This window comes from Camarhynchus parvulus, chromosome 11, assembly GCF_901933205.1.
Source record: "Camarhynchus parvulus chromosome 11, STF_HiC, whole genome shotgun sequence".
Classification (NCBI taxonomy): Eukaryota; Metazoa; Chordata; class Aves; order Passeriformes; family Thraupidae; genus Camarhynchus; species Camarhynchus parvulus.
This window is the reverse complement of record NC_044581.1, coordinates 3,427,368-3,449,126: the sequence shown is the minus strand read 5'-3', so window position 1 is coordinate 3,449,126 and position 21,759 is coordinate 3,427,368. Positions and strand designations below refer to the sequence as shown.

General features: G+C 44.5%; 1 protein-coding gene across 2 annotated transcripts; it reads right to left on the bottom strand.

Moving 5' to 3' along the window:
- Nucleotides 1-4,807: 4,807 nt before the first annotated feature.
- KCNG4 (potassium voltage-gated channel modifier subfamily G member 4) lies at nt 4,808-20,957 on the bottom strand. 2 transcript variants are annotated; one of them, XM_030956085.1, is made up of 3 exons: nt 20,688-20,957; nt 19,060-19,859; nt 4,808-6,713 (listed from the first exon to the last, which is right to left on the bottom strand). In XM_030956085.1, the coding sequence occupies exons 2-3, from the start codon at nt 19,807-19,809 to the stop codon at nt 5,928-5,930; spliced, it is 1,536 nt and encodes a 511-aa protein (XP_030811945.1). In that variant the 5' UTR covers nt 19,810-19,859; nt 20,688-20,957; the 3' UTR covers nt 4,808-5,927. The 2 variants fall into 2 exon arrangements, with proteins under 2 accessions (XP_030811945.1, XP_030811946.1); XM_030956086.1 differs by lacking the exon at nt 20,688-20,957 and having other exon boundaries at nt 19,060-19,878.
- Nucleotides 20,958-21,759: the final 802 nt, after the last annotated feature.

Below are 21,759 nucleotides of genomic sequence, written 5' to 3'. Positions count from 1 at the left end.
AAAACAAGAGCAGCCATGGAACTGGGGAGGGATTTAATCTGTGTCCTGTCTGTCTGGGGAGGGATGAGGACCTGGATGCAGAGTTAAACCAAAGGGTGGAACATCAGCAAATGCTCCTGCACTTTGTGTGAAATAAAGTGGAACATCCTTGGGTTCTCACAGAGGCTTCACTGCCCTCAAGTTCAACATTAATTGTTCCTCATCTGCTTGAGCTTCAGGCAGCAGGAAAATTCTGTATTGGTCCATTTGTTCTTACTGAGAACAGCCTCTTGGAAGCTGATGGAATTATTTTGAAGAAGCTGAAACAAAACCTGTTGGCTCAATCTGACTGGTTAATATCTGTCTGAACATTAGAACTGGAAAGAAAGAAATAAATTTTGGAAGGCATTATGGCTTAATTATATGCACGTCTGGAGTTCTGTGCTAATATATTAAGTCCTAAATGACTTTTTAAAGCAAAATTTCCCAGGTATGAAGCAGTAGAGCTTTCCATTAAAATCTGAAGTGTTGTTTCAGGATGATTATGTTTTATTATTGATGGTACAACAGGCTGTAACTTTCAGAGGAGAAACATCTGAAGGGTCTTCTACAGCCCTTCCCTTCTAGATAGGTGCTTGATTTTTACAGCTGCTGTAGTTATGGCAGGAATGGAGTATGAAAATAATGAAATCTGAGTTGGATTTTTATCCCTCTTGCTGAATCTGCTGGAATAATCTGCAAAAATGCTCCTTAGTGCTGCTAATCCCAGTTTGGATTGTTGTGTGAGCTCATGGGATGCTGTTCTGGTTGCAGATTTTTCTTACAATGCACAAGCTTTGGGTCAGGCTCTTCCTCCCACTGTGAGCATTTCCCTGGCATAAGGGAACTACAGGAACATGAAACTTTGGGGAAAATAAGTTTTTTGAGAGCTGTCTCCTGTCAGAAGTGAAATGATAAAGACAGGAGCACAGGAGGGGAAACACCTCAGTTCTTTTCATCTTTTTCTTTTGAGCATCATTTTAATCATCCAGGAACAAACCAGAGCAACCCAGAGCATTAGGTTTCATCCTAATATTGCAAATGAAGAACTGCCCAGCAGATCTGCAGCCTGTTCTTCAGGGCTTTGCTGGGTGTTGTGCCATGGCTGGCACTCAGCGAAGGGGGGAAAGCCCCATTGCTACCAAAACAAAAAGTTCACAGGAAGGAATTCAACACTTTCAGTAAAATGGGCTGGAATATCTTCATTTTACCATGCAGAAACTGGATTGCACTTAGGAAATATGACTTTTATATCAGCCCTTTATCAGTTTTAACTTCAACACGTGGCTACTAATTTATTACTTGTAGAAGTAAAAACTGGGAATGTGCTGTACTTCTTTCTCTCCTTGACCTTTTAGGTTTTCATCATTATTTATAGGTTACTGCAATGTATTAAAATAATTTTCTGAACCAAAAAAAGAGGGAGAAAATGTTTCATGGGGAAAAAAACCAGAAGGGACATGCTGAGTGTAATTTCTGTCAGCAGATGTGCTTAATTGATCAAAATAACTGCACAACTGTGTTTGGGTGTGTTTGAAATAAAATTGTTGACCACTGCAAGTTTTAAATAGTTCTGCTATAATTAATGCATGGCATAGGCAGTCCAGTCCCTGAATTCTTTTACAATTTGCTCCTAAAATAAAACACTGTTCCCTCCGTGAATTCGTGGCTTAATCAACCTGGTAACTTTATGTTAGTGGCTGGATGCAAAGACAGGTGAAAAGCGAATTTCAGAAGTTCTAATAGTAGGCTGAAATAATAAAATACAGAACCTGTGAAATTAAAGGAAGTTAATTAGTGGGATAATAACATGTCCATCTTATGTAATGCTTCTGTACCAGAGGGAGTGGTGAAAGTCACAGAGGAGAAACAGCTGGAAGAGAGCTGGGAGGCACCAGGGCTGCAGAGAGACCTGGAACAGGCTGCAGAACCCCTGAGGAAATGAGAGTCAGGTCAGAAAAAAGGTCTCAACCCCTCGGTGGGATTTCAACATCACAGAAAATTTGCATTTAGCCCCTGATCAAAAGCCATTCTCTGTGTTTTGAGTCCAGCTCAGACCAGGTGGGAGCATCCTGTGTTGTGTTCTCACAGGGCTCCCACAGGCTGGGCTGCAGAGCAGGATAAATTCCTGATTTCCCCCAAAAAGCAGCAGGGTGGAGGTTTTTGCAGGAGGTGTTGCTGTGCCAAAGCAGCAACTAGAAGCTTCAAGAGAGATGCAGTGCATTGGTGAGGGCTGCACAACGTGGATCCCCTGGGTGATGGGTGCTGTCCCTCTGCTGTTTCTGGGATGTAGGTCCAGGGGAAAGGCTTTGAAGTCAGGGGAGATGGGTGCCAGGCAGCTCAACTGCTCTTTTAATTAAATCTGGTTAGGAAATGATTCGATCTTGGCAACAACAGGATCTGCTGATTGTAACTGCTTGTTCTGAATGTGTTACTCAGTTGAGTTACACCAGCACTAAATGTTCCTCCTAACATATTTTTCCCTCCCCTGTAACACGATGAATCATGCAGGACTCATTTTCTGTGAGAGCTGCTGCAGCCCAGACCCAGCTATTAGAGGAGATTCAAGTTAAAATCAGAAATAGGAGTGATGGTCCAAATTCAGCTGGACATGCAAACACTCAGCTCCTGTCAAGCACTGGTGCTTTGTTTGTTTGTTTGTTTGTTTGTTTGTTTGAACTCTGTGATTCAGCACATTCTTGAGTTGTGTTTTGGAATTTACAGGGGGTTAAATCACATTCTTGGGCTGTGTTTTGGAACTTACACAGGGTTAAACACTAGACTGAGTCAGGGTTTGGATTTCTGTCACTGTCCACACTCCCAGCTACATCACAGAACCTGTTGGACGTGGAGCTGTTACAAGCACTTGAGCAGTAAAACCCCCAATATTTCACCAGATATCTACATTTTTATAGCCATGCGCTGGGCTAGTTTTATGTGCAACTGTGTTGAACTAACTCCTGATCTAAGAAGGAAATTGTTACTTGGAAAAAGCAAATCAGCTGCCCTACCTGATTGTTTGTGTCTCCAAAGTCAGTGGGAGAACTGTTGGGGTTTTTTTTTTTTTTTTTTTTTAAAGCTGCAGCAATTCTGCATCAGGATTTGTGTCCCAGCAGCCACCAGTGATCAGGAGCAAGCACTGGATTTGGCACTGCCAGGCCAGAGGGGCAGAATCTCCAGAGGAATGCAGGTGGCATCACCATGCACAGGACCCTGGAGAGGTTTGCTTCATAGTCCAGACCAGGATTTTGTCTGATTTATCATCTCACTGGACCTACTTAGAGAATTACCGGGGAAAAAAAAAATTAAAAATTGTGAAAATTAAAAAATCAGATGGACCTGTGCATAAATCAGCAGAAATTGCATATTTAATGGGACAAATGTAAATGCCTGTCATCTAAAGCCAACTTGCTCCTCTTGTTGGAACATCCCCCTGAATAATCCCCTGCAGTTTCTCTGGTTTGAATCATAAGGTCAATAGCAAGATAAACCCAAGAGATTAATTCCAGTCACGCCATCCCAGCGGCGCCAACAACTGTGCTTTTCTCCTCTCTAGCTGTGCAGGAGGGAGGGGAGCAGCTCCTACAGAAGCTGCAGAACCCTGCAGGAGGCTGGGTCCAGGTGGGAAATGTGGCAGTGCTGCACATGTCCCCAGGCTGGGCAGGAGGGGTGCCTGCCAAGAGCTGGCCCTGGGGAATGTTCACTCACTGAGCTCTGCCCCACCACAAGGACATGGGGACCTTGGCAAGATTTAAGAAAATGGAGTGATGAAAGCTGGCAATCTGATTAAAAACTAATTTAGGCCTTGATTAATCTCAGTGTTTAAATACATTCCAGAAATGCAGCGTGTCAGAGCCCTGTGGGGATCAGGAGGGCTCTCACTGTGGCCATGAACACACAGGTGTGTGCGCACACCTGGCCTCTGGCACCTGCATGGAACTCACTGAGCACCTTCACACCATCTAAAGGCTCAAATTGTACAAAACCATCAATTCTGTCCTTAAAGGAGCATTGCTGACCTCGGCAAAGCCCTGTTGATTCCTTCTGGCTCTACATGAGTATCCCAAAAGGGGCATCTTCCATTTCCATTAGAAAATCACTCCCACTGCCTCTCTGGCAATCATTCCCCTCATTCTTTACTATTTATACCTTTGGATTCTTCTTAGAAGAAGAATTTTTCACATTTTCAGAAGCCAATTTTCACATTTTCAAGTAGCCTATTTTTTATCTTATTTCCAGAGAAACCATCACCATTCAACACAAAATAGAACACCAAGGCTTTTTTGATATGGTCAGTAAGCTTGGGCTTTTTTTTTTTATTTCTCATTTTTATTTTAAATAATTATATGAAAAATAAGTTTGAAGACTTTTGCTGTCTAGTATGATATGTTTACAGTCTGCAGACCACAACTGCATTTCTAGCAAATGCTCTTGCAAACATGATGTGTTTTATACAAAGCACTGCAATTTGTTAGGTACGGATTGATCATCTGGCTACAGGCAAACTTTGAAAGCTGTCACATACAGCAGTTTTATTTTTATTTTAAGCTTGTTACTGGCTTTAAATACAGAATTTGGATTTGTGTCTGTATGCCTGGTGATGAGTTGTGGAAAACCACACTGGTGTGTAGCCCTGAAAGAATGTGTCCTGACGCCTGGCTCAGGAAATTCATTGCAAGAGCACTGGAAACTCAAAGGCAAATCAAATAACAAGTGTGTTTGTGCCAACAGAAGCTGGTTTGCTTGTTACTCATTCAGAGTTAGGTATTCAGCAAGATGCATGAGCTGTAGCGACAAAGTTTATTCTTAGTAGTCATAGAGAAGAGTGAGCATTTATCACTGAACAAACTCTGACTTTTTTACATTCTCCCAACCTCCAGCTCCACAGGGATTTTTTGGAGCTGGCACTGTTGGGTTGGCTGCTGCCTATACCTATGCCAGGAGAGAGGATAGCACTGTAACCCGTTCTGTTGCTTTGCTTTGTGTATTTTGCTGATGCACACGTGCACGTTTCTGTCTGTGGTTTTGGGAATGGCCCAGGCCAGGCTCAGATCCCTGTGTAGATGTGTTTGTTAGGGATGCCAGGCTCAGTTTCCCATGCAGATGTGTTTGATGGGGGATACCTGGCCCAGGTCCCCATGTAGATGTATTTGATGGGGAAGGCCTGGCCAAGGTCCCTGTGTAGATGTGTTTGATGGGGTCTCCAGGCCCAGGTCACTGTGTAGATGTGTTTGATGGGGGTCTCCAGGCCCAGGTCACTGTGTAGATGTGTTTGATGGGGGTCTCCAGGCCCAGGTCCCCGTGTAGATGTGTTTGATGGGGGTCTCCAGGCCCAGGTCCCCGTGTAAATGTGTTTGATGGGGTCCCAGGCCCAGGTCACTGTGCAGATGTGTTTGATGTGGGATACCAGGCTCAGTTGCCCGTGAAGAGGTGTTTGATGTGGTCTCTAGGCCCAGGTCCCTGTGCAGATGTATTTGATGTGGTTTCAGGCTCAGTTCCCTGTGTAGATGTGTTTGATGGGGGACACCAGGCCCAGGTCACTGTGTAGATGTATTTCATGTGGGATACCAGGCTCAATTCCCTGTGTAGATGCATTTGATGTGGTCTCCAGGCCCAGGTCGCTGTGTAGATGTGTTTGAGGAGGTCTCCAGGCCCAGGTCCCCACGTAGATGTATTTGATGGGGGAGGCCTGGCCCAGGTAGATACCTGTGTATATGTATTTGATGTGTTCTCCAGGCTCAGTTGCCCGTGTAGATGTATTTGATGGGGGACACCAGGCCCAGGTCACTGTGTAGATGTATTTCATGTGGGATACCAGGCTCAGGTCCCTGTGTAGATGTATTTGATGGGATCTCCAGGCTCAGTTTCCTGTGCAGATGTATTTGATGTATTTGATGGGATTTCCAGGCTCAGTTCCCTGTGTAGATGTATTTGATGGGGGAGGCCTGCCCCTCCAGGATCAGGCTGTCCGTCTCGTTGAAGGTGTCGCTTTCCCCGGCGCGGTTGGCGCTCTTGGCTCGGCTCAGCCGCGACTGCAGCCGCTCGTGCTCCTTGCGCAACTCGGAGTAGGAGTGGGAGAAGGTGTGGAATATCGAGGTGGCGGGGAAGGACATGATGAGGATCCCGCTGAGGATGCTGCTCAGAGCCACCATCTGGCCCGGCACGCTCCGCGGCACCATGTCCCCGTAGCCCACGGTGGTCATGGAGATGATGGCCCACCAGTAGGAGGCGGGGATGCTGGTGAATTCCAGCACCCTGCCTGACTCGTTCTCAGCCAGGTACACCAGGGGGGAGAAGAGGGTGACGGCCACGCACAGGAAGAGCAGCAGCAGCCCGAACTCCCGCGTGCACTTGCGCACGGTGAGGCCCAGGGTCTGCAGGCCCAGCGAGTGGCGGGCAAGGCGCATGACGTACAGGATCCTCAAGGCACGTAAAACCCGTAGCACCAAGCCCACCTTCTCCAGGTACGTGTTGCTGCTCGGCCTGTCCTCCTCCTCGCTGGAGTCGTCCTCAGAGAAGATGAGGGAGGCGTAGTAAGGGGAAATGGCCAAGAAGTCGATGATGTTCAGGGGTCCTTTGAAGAACTGACACTTGCTCCTGGCCTGGATGAAGCGGAGGCAGAACTCCAGGGAGAACCAAGCCACGCAGATGGTCTCGATGACGAAGATGTAATAGCACTTCTGGGAACACTCACCCTGCCACAAAACAGAGAGGGAAATAAACAAAAGAACAGTTTGTGAACCAGCATCCAAAAACACTGAGGGAGAGGCAATATGAATCTGCCGGAGTCACTGGCAGCAGAGATAAACAAAACCAGCTCACAGGTAGTGTGGCAGCTGTCCTTCAGTTCCACAGAGAATACTGAGCACACAAAATAGCTGAACAAACATCCTATTTGCCTAATTGGTCATAGTCAGGCCTCATTGGTCAGGTAGGCCATGAGGTCTACCTGCCTCATTTTACCCTGTTGCTTCTTCCAACCTACTGGAATGAAACCCATCTATGTATAAAGTCCTGGCATGCAGGCTGTAGATCCTGAATGTCACAGACAGGTAGAAAAATTATAAAACAAAGGCCTCATAAAATCAAGCCTGTCCTATTAAATTAATAGTTGGCCTGACACCTCTTCTATATGCAGCTAAGTACTTTGCAAGTTTTCCTGTGAAAACATCTTGAAAATGAGAGTTCGTTAACGCAACAATCTATTTCTAGGGTGAAAAACAAGTGCACCTGTATAAACAATAAGATCTGTCCCATGAGAATCAGCGAAGAAAAATATGTAAACAATTCAAGAATAGAGAGATTTGATGGACAAGTAAAATACCTTTTACTAACCAATACAGTGACTGACATGAAAGTTATTAACAAATTAAAGTTGCCCACAAGGTCGGTAAAAACTGTCTAAAATGAGTTGTGTGAATAAAAAAAATGGCTTTTCCCACATGAAGAAAATGGAGTCACAGCAGACTTTTTACAATACTGAATAACTCACACTTTCTGCTGCACTTGGGAGTAACAAGTCTTTTTGTGTTCTAGAATTGGCCAGCAGAGGCTGCCCCTCAGGAGTGAGTTTTACCCTGCCCAACCCTCAGAACAATTTAGCTCTGTAGCACCATTTGGCGATTTCTCCTTTCTGCACAGTAAGCTGCTGAGTCCATATTTTACCCCTAATATGAAACACCACAGAAGCTTCATCAGCCCTGCCAGGGCTCTGCCTGCAGGGTCAGGCTGTGGCTCCATTTGCAGTCAGGGCTGGAGCACACTGATGTTTGCAGAGCTGCTGACGGGGCTTGATGAGATTGCCTGCAATCAGCAGTTGTGCTGTGCAGTGCTCACTCTCTCTGAGCCCTGAATTATTTGTACAGTGCAGCCTGGACTCTGCACAAACCTGCCTCTGGTCACCCCAGTGATGGGGCCTCTGAATTATTCATTGCTCCCATCAAGATTTATTTAATTTTTTGTTAGCTGGGCTGAATTTCCAGTACATCTGTTATTTATTTGCCTTTAGACATTTGCAGGTGACATTGCTCTCAGATCATCGTGGGGTTTTCCCTATTCCTTCCTTAGAAAACAGAAGAAAAGAAATTTTGTTTAACCTGGTTAAAACTTGCTGGTTTGTTAAACCTGGAAGGTTTAACCATTAAGATGTAGGCTGTCTTTTGAACTGAGCATGAAATTTCAAGGTGTAGCAATGTAGAGACTGTTTGGGAGCTTTTTAATTCTTGCCACCCTCTGTAACTTCAGTATTCCCTATGGAAATTTATATTTACTTAGTGAAGGCAATTTATGCTGTCAGCATAATGAGAACATGCTCATTGCCTTCACATGGGGAGATGGATTTCATCCCAACAGTTTGCATGTGAACGTTTTATATATTAGGAACATTTGTATATATTATGGAATGCACCTGACTTGATTTATATAAAATATCCCTCTCTAATGTCAGTCTCTTCAAACATTCTTCATGCTTTTGAATACCCTGTTCAAAAGCAGCAAATATTGAAATAAGAGGGGGTAAGGAAGGAAATATCAAGCACCAAAGCCAATTTCTGTTTCTCCCAGTAGTTTTGAGGATTTTTACAGCTCAGTGTTTTATGTTGCTCTCAGAATTGTTGTCCAAAGAACAGGCAGAACACACTGACTTCAAAGCTCTGTTCTCACCAAAATACTGATGCTCCTGTGTCAGTGGGAGATTTCAAATATTTTTTGCCACCACATTCCCATTAGTTACTTTCAGTACGGCCCAAATACTCTGATCCATGAATTTTTTCATTTGAATATCTGGTAAAGAAATCTCTGTGCCACAACAACTTCTGCACAATTCCTCTTTCTGAACAAACCAGACACATTTGGATATCCTAGTGCTCAGCACCTGCCAACACAAACCACAACAAACTCCCTCCCTTGACCTCACCATTAACTGGAGTAGAATTCTGGGGTTTTATTTCCAGACCTGTGAGTCAAATTTTCACTGAGCTCCTTCTCCTCTTGCTGTAGTTTTGCTCACGGTGGAGTGGGAGCTCTAAAAGCTCCAAGCTGGGGTGGTGCTGACTGTGAGGAAGAGGGGAAGATGAAGTTTTATTTACAAGTGACCACAGCATATTTTGGCAGGGCTGTTTCAACCAAACCATCTGACATCAATCTGTACTCAACCTGTCTCTGACTTTGATGGGAGAACAGTTATGACAGGCCCAGCAGTGAGTATGTAACTCTTTATACTTTATTCATCCTGCAGATTTACTTTTCAACAATGCAAGAATTTATCAGGATTTATGGAACTTGCCTCCAGCAGAAATTCTACAACCTGTGATATAAATGTAATAAAATGAGTGCCTGGTATTGATCTTCTGTATGAAATGAGCATTTGGCTCAGCAATGAATGAAACAATATTTTGTGTGCTAAAAGATATATACTGAGCCTGCTGCCTGAAATATTGAGTGGTTTCTTAGATTTATAAACTACCTCAAAGAAGCAAAGGAATTGTTTCAAACTCCTCTACCACCAGAGATAGTAAAAAAAATCAAGCTTCCTTTTGATTATTCCCCTTTGGTGTATAAGAGAGTGGCTTATTTTCCATGTTCACTTATGTGCTGGAATTTATGGTGTTACAGTGAGATTGCTCATTTTAGGATATTTCTGTTAAATTCCCTTTAAACAGAAAAAAAAAAAAAAAGTTCATAATAAAAGAGAAGAAGAGCAGTACTGAGTGCAGTTAACCCAGTTCCCTCAACAGCCAGAAGAAACAAGTGCCCAGGGGAACCCTCCTGGTTTCTGTTTTCCACTCAGAGAATCCCAGAATGGTTTGGGTAGAAGGAACCTTAAACCCATCTTAAACCCTTAAACCAGGTTGCTGCAAGCCTTGTCCAACCTGGCCTTGGATGCTTCCAGGGATGGAGCAGCAAAAAAGCAATTTATTCACTGATTGTGAATTCCAGCTAAATGTGCCACTCACAAGATAAAAGGAGATAAATTTCCCAGCCTCTTAGTTTGCCAGGAAACATTAATTAAAGTGTAATGACATCAAGGATAACAAACAGAATCAGATCCCAGGGTTATGCAGCACTAGCCTAACTTACAACAGGTATAAATCTCATCTAGTGAAAATAATATCTTTACATGCATCAATAATTTCAGTTCTGCCCTGGGAGACTGAATCAGAATTTCCCCTGCAGAATATATCTCTCATCTATCCATGCTGGTTTCCAGATGCTGCTCCCTTTTTTTTGTGTAGACAAGGAAAAACTTGATTATTACTGAGTAACTGTAAGGCACCACTAAGGAACTCCTCTTGTTCCTTCAGGGTCTGCTCTGTGCTGATCATTTGTGTCTCACCTTTTTGCTCTCTTAAGACAATTGGCAAATAAAATGTGCTTTGGAAAACTTGTTCTGAATCATTACCTGATGCACCCATGAGTTTCCTGCTGCCAGAGATTTAGTCCAATACCTTTTGCACTGGTTTATCCCAATACCTTTATTCCCTCTTAATCTGAAGTACAATCAGGAAAGAAATCCTGTTATTCCCATTATGTTGGGAGTGCAGTGCTGCAACTGTGTGAGGATTAAGATTGGATAGGTACCAACTTTCGGCCCTGGGTGTGATTGACTCTAAGTGGAAGTTTATTGGCAGCAGTCTGAGCCTGTTTTCTGTGCTGTGTAATTTGGGATTTCCCACAGTCTATAAACAGGGTGGAGTCTGGGAGGTAAAACAAGCAAAACTACAGGATTTCCTGTGATCTCCTTCCTGTGCTTGCCAGGGAGCTCTGCTCAGGGTGGTGTCAGTGATTCCAAGTGTTTCTTGTGTCAAATGATCTATTCTCAGGTTAAATAGCAAATGATGCATTGTGTCAAATGATCTATTCCCAAGTTAAATAGCAAATAATCTATTGTGTCAAATGATCTATTCCCAAATTAAATAGCAAATAATCCATTGTGTCGAATGATCTATTCCCAAGTTAAATAGCAAATGATCCATTGTGTCAAATGATCTATTCTCAAGTTAAATAGCAAATAATCCATTGTGTCGAATGATCTATTCCCAAGTTAAATAGCAAATGATCCATTGTGTCAAATTATCTATTCTCAAGTTAAATAGCAAATAATCCATTGTGTCGAATGATCTATTCCTAAATTAAATAGCAAAAGTTCCTCCAATGCTTGTGGAACACTTTGCTAATAAGCACAGCTTGATCAGTATCTGGATTATTTCAGAATCATGTTGTATTTCCAGAGCTTTGGAGTGGAAATCAATCTGTACCTCAGCACAAGGTGTATGTGTTGCTTACACAGCACACTGGTGAGAAAGGAATCTCCTGTTATTTATGAAACCAAGCTGACAGAAGTCCTTGAACCCAGCTAAAGTCATAACAGAGCCCCTGTATGCAAACACTGTTATTCCCAGGGCATGTTTGTGGGAACCAGCTGGCTCATCATCATCATCAAACAAATGAGCAAGGGCTGAAAGGATCTGAGCCCTGCTCCCAGCCCGAGCTGCAGCAGTGATTGCTCCCGAGGAAAGGCTGCCCTCTGCTCAGTGACCCACACCTAATGGAGCCAGAACCAGGCAGGGAAGGAGCTCAGAGAGCACACGCTCCATCCTGTTGGAGTCCTAGAGGAGTTTCCCAGAGCACAGGACCTGCACCTTCTCACCCCCCTGCAGTGGAGGGACAGGCTGCCAGAATGTCACCGTTCACCCCAGGAGTGTGCCTGGCTCCAGGGCTGAGGCAAGGTCATGGTTCACATCTGCTAAATTTATCCTGGCAGGGGCAGGTTTTGTTTGGCACAGTCAAGCTGCTGCTCAGATCCTTCCTGTGATGCACACACTGCTCTGTGGACAGAGGCCAGGGTCCACCAGAGAGGCAGCAGATGGCATCAGCCTGTCCTGCAGCTCCTGACCTGCCTTCTGCCAGCCTGTGCTGTCCAGCACTTATCCCAGCAGGACTGCTCTTCCTGCAGCCTGGCCCTTGGGCCAAAATCAGCCAGCCCTCTAGGTGCAGGATTTCAAAGCAAAACCAGCAGGAACTTCCCTCTCTAAGCCCAAGGCTGCCATTTCCTGGGTGGGGGCTGTTTTCCAGCCTTTTGCATTTCTCACACCTGGGCAGTTCATCCTGCTCTAGAGCCTCTCCCTGAGCAATTCCCTCTCTGTGAAAAACCCAAACTAATGGGATGGTGTGAAAACAAGCTTTGGTTCTTCCCACAGACCCAAGGCAGTGGGAATACAGGGGAGGCTGCAAGTCCAGAGAAGGGTTGGGAAGGAGCAGAGGCAGAGCAAGAGCTGGGTGTAGGGAGCTGAGCTCCCCAGCTGGCTCCAAGCTGTTCTTACCCCATTGGCAGCAGGAAATGAACACATACAGGACAGAAATCCCTTTTGGCTGTGAAGTGATGGCTTGGTTAGGAAATGTGGTGCCAGCCTGGGTTCCCTGCATACCTGAGCTCCGGGATGCAGCTGCAGTGCTGCAGGTAGTGCTGAATCACTGCGGCCGCATTGCCGCTGTTATTTGAATAATTAAACCACGCTCTGCTGAATCAAATGATGGGGAGGGAGAGCTTGAAAACCCTGTGTTATGGATCACATCAGCTCTTGGATTTATGGTTTTAGCCTGATGCAATAAAATCAGAAGGTTACAGCCTGCTGAGAACAACTCTAACCTGATTTAGGGAATGATGAGCTTGTTAAAGCAGTGCTGTGTATTCTGAGAACACAATGAGTTCCCACTTGTTCTACTCGAGGGGAAAGAAGCCTGGACTTAGGAAAACAATTACTACAACCACAGCATTTGAGGAAACTGAACCAATATTGGTATTGTATTAATGTGGACATTAGAAGGAACAGAGAAAGAAATTAATGCTCTGTGTCCAACAAATAATTGTCCCCTCTGGGGCAGAAGTGTACCTAAAATAAATTGTTAAAATTAACTTTTAAACTTTAGTGTGCAGACACTGTTAGAGTCAGTCTGAAGAATCTGGTTTTGATTGAAACCAGTTGGTGACTCCAAAGTGTTGCTGTTAGCAGAAAGCTGTGAAAGAGTAAACTTCTTCTTGTTTTTCTAGTAAGGAATGTAACAGACAATTTTGTAACTGTGCAGAGCAGTAAAGTCAAAATGACAAGGAATTTATCTGAACTTGGAAGGATAACCTTCAAATGACAGTTTTGCTGCTGGTCGAAGCATTTTGCCTGTTACTGTTTCTCTCTTTCCTCACTGCATTGCAAATTCTTCAGAGAAGAAATTCCTTCTTATTGTAACTCTGGAGCACAGGGGGTCCCAAAGATTGTTAAATCTTTTAAGGAGAGATACTGGTGCTAATGAGAGGTGCTGACAGTGGGGGAAGGAACTTGGGGGATAAATTAGTTTCAAGCAGAGTTTTCCAGAGATGGAAAGGCAGCACCCATCTTCCCAAAGAAAACATTTATTAAACTCTCACCTGTGCTGAACGCCTTGAGGAGAGCCAGGTGAGGGGAGTGAACAGGCTTTTCTAATAATTACAGCTCTAAAAGCAGCAGGAGGGGAAAGAAATCCTGGCTCCCAGTGAGGGCCAAGTGCTGGCACACTGCACAGCTGTTGGTGCAGTGCCCAGTGCAGAACAGCTGGAACAGCTGGAACAGCTGGGGGTCCCCCAGGATGGCGTGCAAAGCTCGGAGCCTCAGCACTGCTGGGACACAGCCAGGAGGGGATGAGCATAAGGCAAACAAATAATGTCTGATTGTGCTTCCTGAACACTGCACACTGGCTTTGGAAAGCCAGGCAGGATCCATTCCCTCCCTGGAGGGCCAGAGTTTGTGCAGACACTGATTTTGTGCGGCAGGGAGGGGGAGCTGGGGCACAGATGGGCAGCAGTGAGCACCCCCTCCGTGCCCTTTGGGCTGTGCAGAGCAGGGTTTCAGTGGGATGAACTCATTCAGAGCTCTACAGAACAGACCCCGTGCTGAATTGGGCAGTTCTGGGTGTGGGTGCCTGGGAAATGGTCACTGATTGTGTGGGACTCTGAAATCAGGGTCTTAACATGATGGTGAAATTTCCATCTCAAAGCTCCCGGTGTTTCTGGCCTCAAAAAAAGGCAGATCCCATAAAGCAATAATTCATAAATATATATCATAAATCAATAATTCATAAAAATATATCAAAGTCCCAAGCTTGAATATTCTGATTTCTGTTGTTTAATGGTTTCTTACTGAACCTTTCTTCAACCATTATTAATTTAACTAATTCACTCTATGAAGCACATAAATAGCTGGGTTTCACTGTGCTGAGCACACCCAGACCAGGAGGGTTTTGGTGCTCCAGTGAAGCACATTTTCCTACTTCCCTTGCTAATCAAAACGGTCAGAAAAAATCGGGATTGCACTGGATGCTTGGACAATTTAAGAGAGGGATTGTCTGCAGAAAGTGACCTGATAAGAACCCAGAATAAAGTGCTTGAGCAGATGCAATAAAGCCAAAGCACATCCAGCTTTATTTTGTTCCAAGTAATTTCAAGTCATACGTATATAGCAGTATATTTATAGATAGGCATGTGCACATATGCCTTTATAGAATTACACTTTCAATGAGCATTGCATTTTCTTTCTCTTCACAGTAAGGTGAATAAATTGGGTTTTCCCCCTGTAAAGTAAAATTATTCCATTTTAAAGAAAACCTGTTTCTTGGCAGCTTCCCCCAGTGTGCAAGCCAAATATTCTTTAGTATCATACAGAAAACTTCAGCAACATCAAGCATTAAAAAACTAATCAGGGTGTCCAGAATAATGGTGTAGAATACAAAAAATAATTTAAAAGTTGTTCTATTTGTTAAGTACTGGGTTCTCCTCATCTGTTCTGTTTTCTGGATTCTAAGTGCAACCAGAGACTAGAAACTTACTCTCTTAAAAGGAACTTGATTTTCACATAATCAAATGATCCCAGGAAAAGAAGCTTTAAAAAACATGAGTAGTCTGTGTTTCAGGATAAAACCTTCACATGCAACAACAGTGGCTGCAGCTTGTGATGATTTTGTTTCGTTGGGTCCTATAAAATACCTAACGCAATTCCAAGCTTCTCAAGGTCAGCTAAGAGCAAACACAATAATTTGTAGTAACAGGGTCAGGGAATGGAAATATTTGGGGGTTTTCTCCCCCCTGACCTTAATTTGCTGCCTTCCTGAAGGACAGACCTTGCTGTAGCCTCTCTGCTGAGTCATTTCTCCAGAGGATGCCAATTTTAGGGACTCATTAAATGGAATATCTCATCCCAAGGAAAGTCCCAAGAGTACTTCAAAGTGTTCTCCCTCTCCAGGCCCTTCTGCAGTGGTTTTACCCCAGAGTTTTCTGGTGTAATGATGGGTTTTTTCCCTTTGGGTTGGATGTGCTGTTTCAGTGACCCCTCTTAGATTGTAACTTGTATGTGGGACTGGGACTTTTGGGGGCTTTGATGGGACTTCTGTCCTGTCTCTAGTGGGATGATCTGAGTTTCTTCATTTGAGGGTAACTCTGGTGAATTTTGTCACTTCAGCTTTCCTATCCTGTATGCGTGGTCTCCCGTTCAGGTTTGCAGTTCTCTCAGGCTGCCTGTTCAGATCAATAACAGATTTTCTCACCTCTAAATATGCCTTTTTTCCCTATCTCTACATGCCTTAATTACTGCACGTTGATGATATTAAATCTGTTTTTTACCAAAGAGAGTTTGAGCTCCACAAAGAACTGATGCAAATATCATGGACAAGGATATATTTCCACTGGAAAATGTGGTAATTCTGTCATTTCATTCCTAACTTGTTACTGATGACTCTTCTCTCCTTAGCCTCACCAATAATAAAACCTTTTGTATGTTTATTTCATGGTCAGACTCAAGCTTGAGCTCACCAGAGCTGTTCCTTTGCTACTCCACATTTTTGCTGAACTTTTTGCTCACCCTTCACCTGGGACTGTTCCCTCTGGGTTGGCATTCCCATCATGTCCATATAAAATAAAAATGTTTGCCCAAATCTGGGTGGGTTTTTTTTCACGAGGAGGTTCCTAAATGGCATTTGGCACATTCTGGAGTGTGTCAGTGATAGCAACTCCTCCTTTATTTCTCTGTCAGCTGCATCCCCGACCCCAGGCTCCCCCTGCCATCCCCTCTGCTGCCCCTGGCGCTGGCTCCTTCCCTCCCCTCTGGTTGCCAGGGTGACTGGGTTTCCCTGATGCAGATGCTCTCTCCTGGCTCCCTGCCATCCCTCTCCCGGAGACAGAGCCGAGTTTTCACTTTCCCCAGCACGCTGAGGACTCCTGGCTGCTCTTCTGCCTGCTCTTTCCTCCCTTCTGAGCAGACCTGGCTCAGCAGCTGCTCGCAGGACCAGGGATCTGCTGTGCCTGCAGGGTGGGATCAGCAGCCTCTGAGCCAAGTGAGTCAAGTGGAAGTCACCTTGCATTATTTTTTCCTTTTTTTTTTTTCTTTTTTTTTTTAAACTCTGAACCATCTTGAGCTGGAGTCCAGCCAGTTTTCACTCTCTTAATGTGGCTGTGGTGAGGAGGAGCAGGACCCTAGAGTGGTACATATGCAGCAGAGGTAAAGCCTTTTTTGTCTGTTTTTCAGAACGGGTAATATGAATAAACTCAATTTCCAGTGTTAGTGACATTGGAAAATGGATCCTTGCAGTAATTTTAAGGACATTTAGCTCAGAGCTTTTGCCAAGCTTTAAATCAGAACTGACTAAACCTCACAGTAATCTTTTCATTCAGGTGTGGAATTTCAGCTTGTTCAGAAACTTTGTGAAGGAATTTGACTGTTTTCTGTCACTGAGCAAACAGATATTGAATCATCTTTGTGTTCAGCCCTAAAAGCAAAAACTTCAGGTCCTGCACGCTTGTTTCAGGTTGTTGGTAAATGTGGCCCCATCTTGGAATCAGTCTCTGAGGTCAGTTCTGAGTTACAAATCAACAGAGAGTTGATTTTGCTAAGCATGACTCAGCTGCAGCCAAGAAGTCCTAATTTTAGTCAATTAACTTCATGGAGCTATTTGTCCAGCTCTAGTTAAAATGCTCTTTTGAGATGCCAGTAAGGAAATTTTAGTTGTTGCAGGCTAAGAATTTAGGGATGGAAATTTAGGGATGCCAAAACTGCTTGTTAGTAGTTCAGATTTCTGCTTTTCCACAAGGCATGAGTATTTTGTCTCATATATTCCCCTATTTTTCCTGTGGTAGAACATCACATAATTCATAGAAAGTGACTTTTAATACTCTGTATTCTGGGGCACAGTGACAAAGTGCTTTGGGCTGGTGCTGTAAGTGTAAATTATGGAATGTTTCCAAACATTTGGACAAATGTGGTCCTTTCCTCAAGTTCATCCTTCATCCTCTCCCCTGCACTTCCAACAATCCATCTTTTGGGCTGGTTTCAATGCAGTTTGCTTGTTTTTAAAGTGCTGATACATATGCAAATCTCTAAGTAGTAATGTCATCCTTGTTTTATAGGAAATCCAGGAACAGCAGCTTCACTGCAGCTCCCAGACACACTTATAACCCTCAGCATGCTTTTCTTTCTAACTTAGTCATTTATTTTTTTTAAAACACACAACCCTTACATCCAGCAGAGCTCTGCTCATGTGCTGGGTCTTTTACATGGGATTTATTTATCAAAGCTTTTCCTGCAGTGGTTGGGAAATGGAGATAAAAAGCCACTTCCATTAACAAAGTTAGTAGGAAGCACTTGCTGGAGCAGAGTTTGTAATGTTTGTACATTGAGCTGGAAGAAGGATGTTCTATATTTAAGGTACTTGCTTGGAAGAAGCATTGGAACAGTGTTAACAGCTTTTGCTGTGAAAACAGTTTTTCCTTCTTTCAGCCAAAAAGTAATAGAATAGCTGGGGAAGGCTGCAAGAGCACCAGGCTTATTCCTGACAGGCTGGAGCCTTCCTTAGCAAATGGAAGTTAATATTCAAGGGGTTAAAAGGAGCAGGGAATTATCTTAAATTTCAGCCTCCTGTGCTGTGCTCAGTTTTATCCAAAGATATCAAATATCAGGATGTATTTTTACCATGACAAGGCTGCTTTGACCAGTAAAATAGATACAGATTTTTGTCTTGTGCACGCCAGGCTGTGCTGTACATGTAAAAATGACTCTATTCATCAATATGTGACACTCTGAGGAGTGTCTTGTCTTACAGCAGGGGTTGGGGCAGGGGGTTCATTTGACACAGATTTCCTCAGCACTTTTGGAAGGGCAATCTGCAAATGAAGTGCAGGATTCATTACAGACATTAGTCAAGGTTATTTGATGAATTTGGACGTTATCACATCTGAAATAACTTTGGATTCTTACTTTTCCTCTGGTCTATTATTACAAAAATAAATCTTTTCAATACTGAAATATTTACAGTAATGTTACAGAGAAGATCCTTCATGTGTGATGCAGGCTTGATTTATTTGCCCTGGATTAATGTGGATGAGTTTTTTGAGAAGGGTTTAAGTGCAGTTAGCAGTTCAGATAGTGCTTGGTATTACTCCTACAATATGTACATATATGTGGGGCAAACACAGAATTCTCTTAGCATGGAATTATGGTTTTTTTGGATGCACAGCTTTTCTGTATCAGTATGTGCAAAAATACTTCATCTGCCTCTCATCCTTCAATCTTTATGCATCTACGGAAATGTAACATATAAAAATTAATGAATATTTCTCCCTCTTTAAGCATCTGACAGTTTTATCACAAGGGAAGATACCCAGCTGTTTTAAAAGTAAAGATGTCAGAGGAAAATATTTCTGTAGCTGATGTGTCCAAAGGAGAGATTGCCTGTAAATAGAGAGTGAAGCATCTTGAAAACTCCACGATGTCAGTTTGAGAGTCAGTGCTAACAAGTTAATCTTACCCTGGCAGCTGCTTCTCAAGAAGGAAAAAACACCGTATACTGGAGAGCTGAAATATCTGCTCTGTCCAAAAGCTTTCTTGTATTCTAGCTAAAAATCAGTATGATATTTGTTCCCATTATTCTTAACATGGTATCACTTGAAAATGATGGAATTAATTTGAGCCATAGCTGTGTTTTCTGTCCCAGTTCTGTGGTTAGACCAGTTAAGAAGGACTGACTTACCCTGTCTTCTTCAGCTCTCAAGTCTGGCATTGTGCTCACACAAAGGCTGACAGCTGTGGTGGCCACAAAGAGGATGGAGAGACAAGCAAAGACTTTGCCTGGCAGTCCTGACTGGGGATTTTCCACCATATCTCTGAGTCTGTTCATGAACTGCCCAAATCTGGTTTTCTCATCCAAGACACACGAAGCTTCCTTGCTCCTCCGGAGCTCCTCTTCTTTGCGGATCTCGGCCAACTCCTGCAGCTTCTGGAAGAGCTTCCGAAAGCAGCAGTTCTCCAGGTTGGATTCCTCAATGCCCCAGTACCTCAGCTCCTCCTGGAAAGACAAGGCACACATGTCTCTCAAGAGCATCAGCTTCCCTGCTGCGAGGAAGCTGACAATCATCCCGAAAGCGTTGGGGTTCCTGTCAAAGAAGAACTCGTGGGTGTCCTCATCGTAATCGTCACACAGCTGGATGATTTCTTCATAGCTGCTGCAAAGCTTCAGTTTGCTCAGTCTGGTCAGGGGAAACTCGTCCAAAGTACTCCAAGGCAGCAGGTACTTGATGCCCCCAACGTTGATCATGATCTCTGTCTTCAGATCGACTGCAGACACTTGGTCAGGGTGGTAAATCCTCCTGGCTCTCTGGTAATGGACCCCCTTGACAGAAGGGGTTTCCACACAGATGGGAAACAAGTGGCTCAAGGAATTGCAGGAGTTGTAGCTAATGTTGCTATAGTCTTGGTCACTGCCTCTGGAGAGAATAGGCATCTCTAAGAGTTCTCACCGGGACATCCAGAGCGGCATCAGAGCAGGGGGATCTGTCAGCCAGAGGATACAGGGAGGAGGAGAAAACATAGCAGAGGTTACTGCCAGAGAAAAGGCGTCTCCAGCCACTTTCCTCTATCAGGAAATCAATGAGTGCTTGTTTGGTAAGTAAAAGTCACCTCTGTGCCTCTTCCTGAAGCCTGCAGCCCGTGAATGAGCTTTGCTTTGCTGCCTCATTGGTTGTCTGGCAACACAGGCACGGAGCACAGCTCCAGCCTCATTCATAATTATCACCGAGGCTCGGGAGCCTGCAAATCCGAACGGGAACACCTCGGGCTCCTCTCCGAGCAGGTCTGGGCAGCGTTACATCCTTATTTTATCCTTATTTTCCGGTTGCTGTCGCTTTGCTTTCTTATTTCTATAAACCCGTAACCACGCGCTAACTCAACTAAGCTGCTTAATAGTTATTAGCGACAGAGTGGGCAATTACCTGCCATCAGCTGGATGCGAAGTTCTAATTGCTTTAACGGGACTGCTCAGATCGCGATTCCTCTGCTCTCGCTGCACGCCCGTTCTGCCTCTCGGGGGGGTTGCAAGGATTAAAAATGCCTTAAATTCTGTCTAAATGATGACTGTTCTGATCGACCCGACCTCGTGCCAAATTACTGAGGAGTTAGAGGGGAATCTTTGCCCACCGCGGAGAAAACTTTGTTATAAGCAGGCAGAAAGTGTTTTCTCAGCTCAGGAGAATTTAACACTCCCCTCCTCCTTTCAGGGACAAACCCCTGCTTTTCCCAGTAGTCCCTAGAGATTAAAAAACCCTTTTTTACCCCAAGACAGCCAAGTGCAAACTGCAAGGAAAGTTTCCCGAAGTGACTTACCGGCGGAGCAGGGGCAGCAGGCGGGAGCGGGGCTGCCCCGCAGGTGATGCTCACCTGCCGCACCCGGCAGCGGCTCCCGGGGGCATCGTCCGCCTTTGCTCACGTGGAAAATCCCGTGGAGCCTTCTGGAGCTCTTCCCTCTTCCTCCTTCTCCTCTTTCCTGGAAGGGGAAAGCAGCCGTGCGTGTGGATGTAACATATGTTGTGCTAAGGGATCCTCCCAAAGGTGTCCTGAGCCGCAGCTGCTCTCCTGGGCTTTGCTGGTGGAGGATGCTGGTGGATCCTGCCCTCTCCCTGTCCCTCCTCTCTTCGCTGCCCTCTCGCTGTCCCTCCTCTCTTCCCCCGGGACTGTCGATGTGGTCCTGGAAGAGGAGGGGAGAGGGAAGGGGGAAGGGCTTAGGAATAATCTCTCCAGCATCCCTCCGTGTATCCAGCAGGCAGCAGGCAGCAACTGGGGGAGAACGTGGAGTACAAGTCCCCGGCTAATGAGGTTTGATAATCAGTAAATTCTGGCAAATCTACTTAATAAAACAATTTCAGTGTCTATTAACTCCTTCCATCATAGTCATGCTACAGTCGCTTGGGCTGGAGAATTCACTTCAATTTCTCAGCAGCACTTGCCATGACCTGCATCCCTCTCAGAACTGGGATTTGCTCTTTAATATTCCTGGATGGAAAGGGGAATTTGTAGGGTCCATGGATGCTGTGCCTCAGCATTCCTTTGGCTATGAGGGAAATGCTTTCCTTCCATAAAAGAAAGGACTCTTTTCCAGATCTGCAGTGCTTTTCCAACAGCCAAGAACTTTTTCCTTTCCACTTTACAGATGATGGGAAATCAAACCTTATCATTAATCAAACCTTATCATGCTTTGCTCATGCATAGCTTTAGGGAGCTGGGCTTGCTGTAATGCTTTTGGATTCTGCAACTGGGCACGGATTTCACACAAATTCTCTTTGTTTGGCCTCAGTCAGAGGGTCCAGGAAACCTGGGCTTGGGTTCTGTGGACAGGTCCCCCCTGTGGGGCTCCCCAAAAAGCCTTGGCTCGTGGCTGTATTCAGCAGGCTCTGAGGTG

What these genes read in the sequence shown, in the direction of transcription:
- KCNG4 (XM_030956085.1), bottom strand. Translation starts at nt 19,809, where the DNA reads ATGCCTATTCTCTCCAGAGGCAGTGACCAAGACTATAGCAACATTAGC. An exon ending in TGAGAGCTGAAGAAGACAGG is followed by an intron (nt 6,714 to 19,059) that starts GTAAGTCAGTCC and finishes GTTTTGTGGCAG; the next exon opens with GGTGAGTGTTCCCAGAAGTG.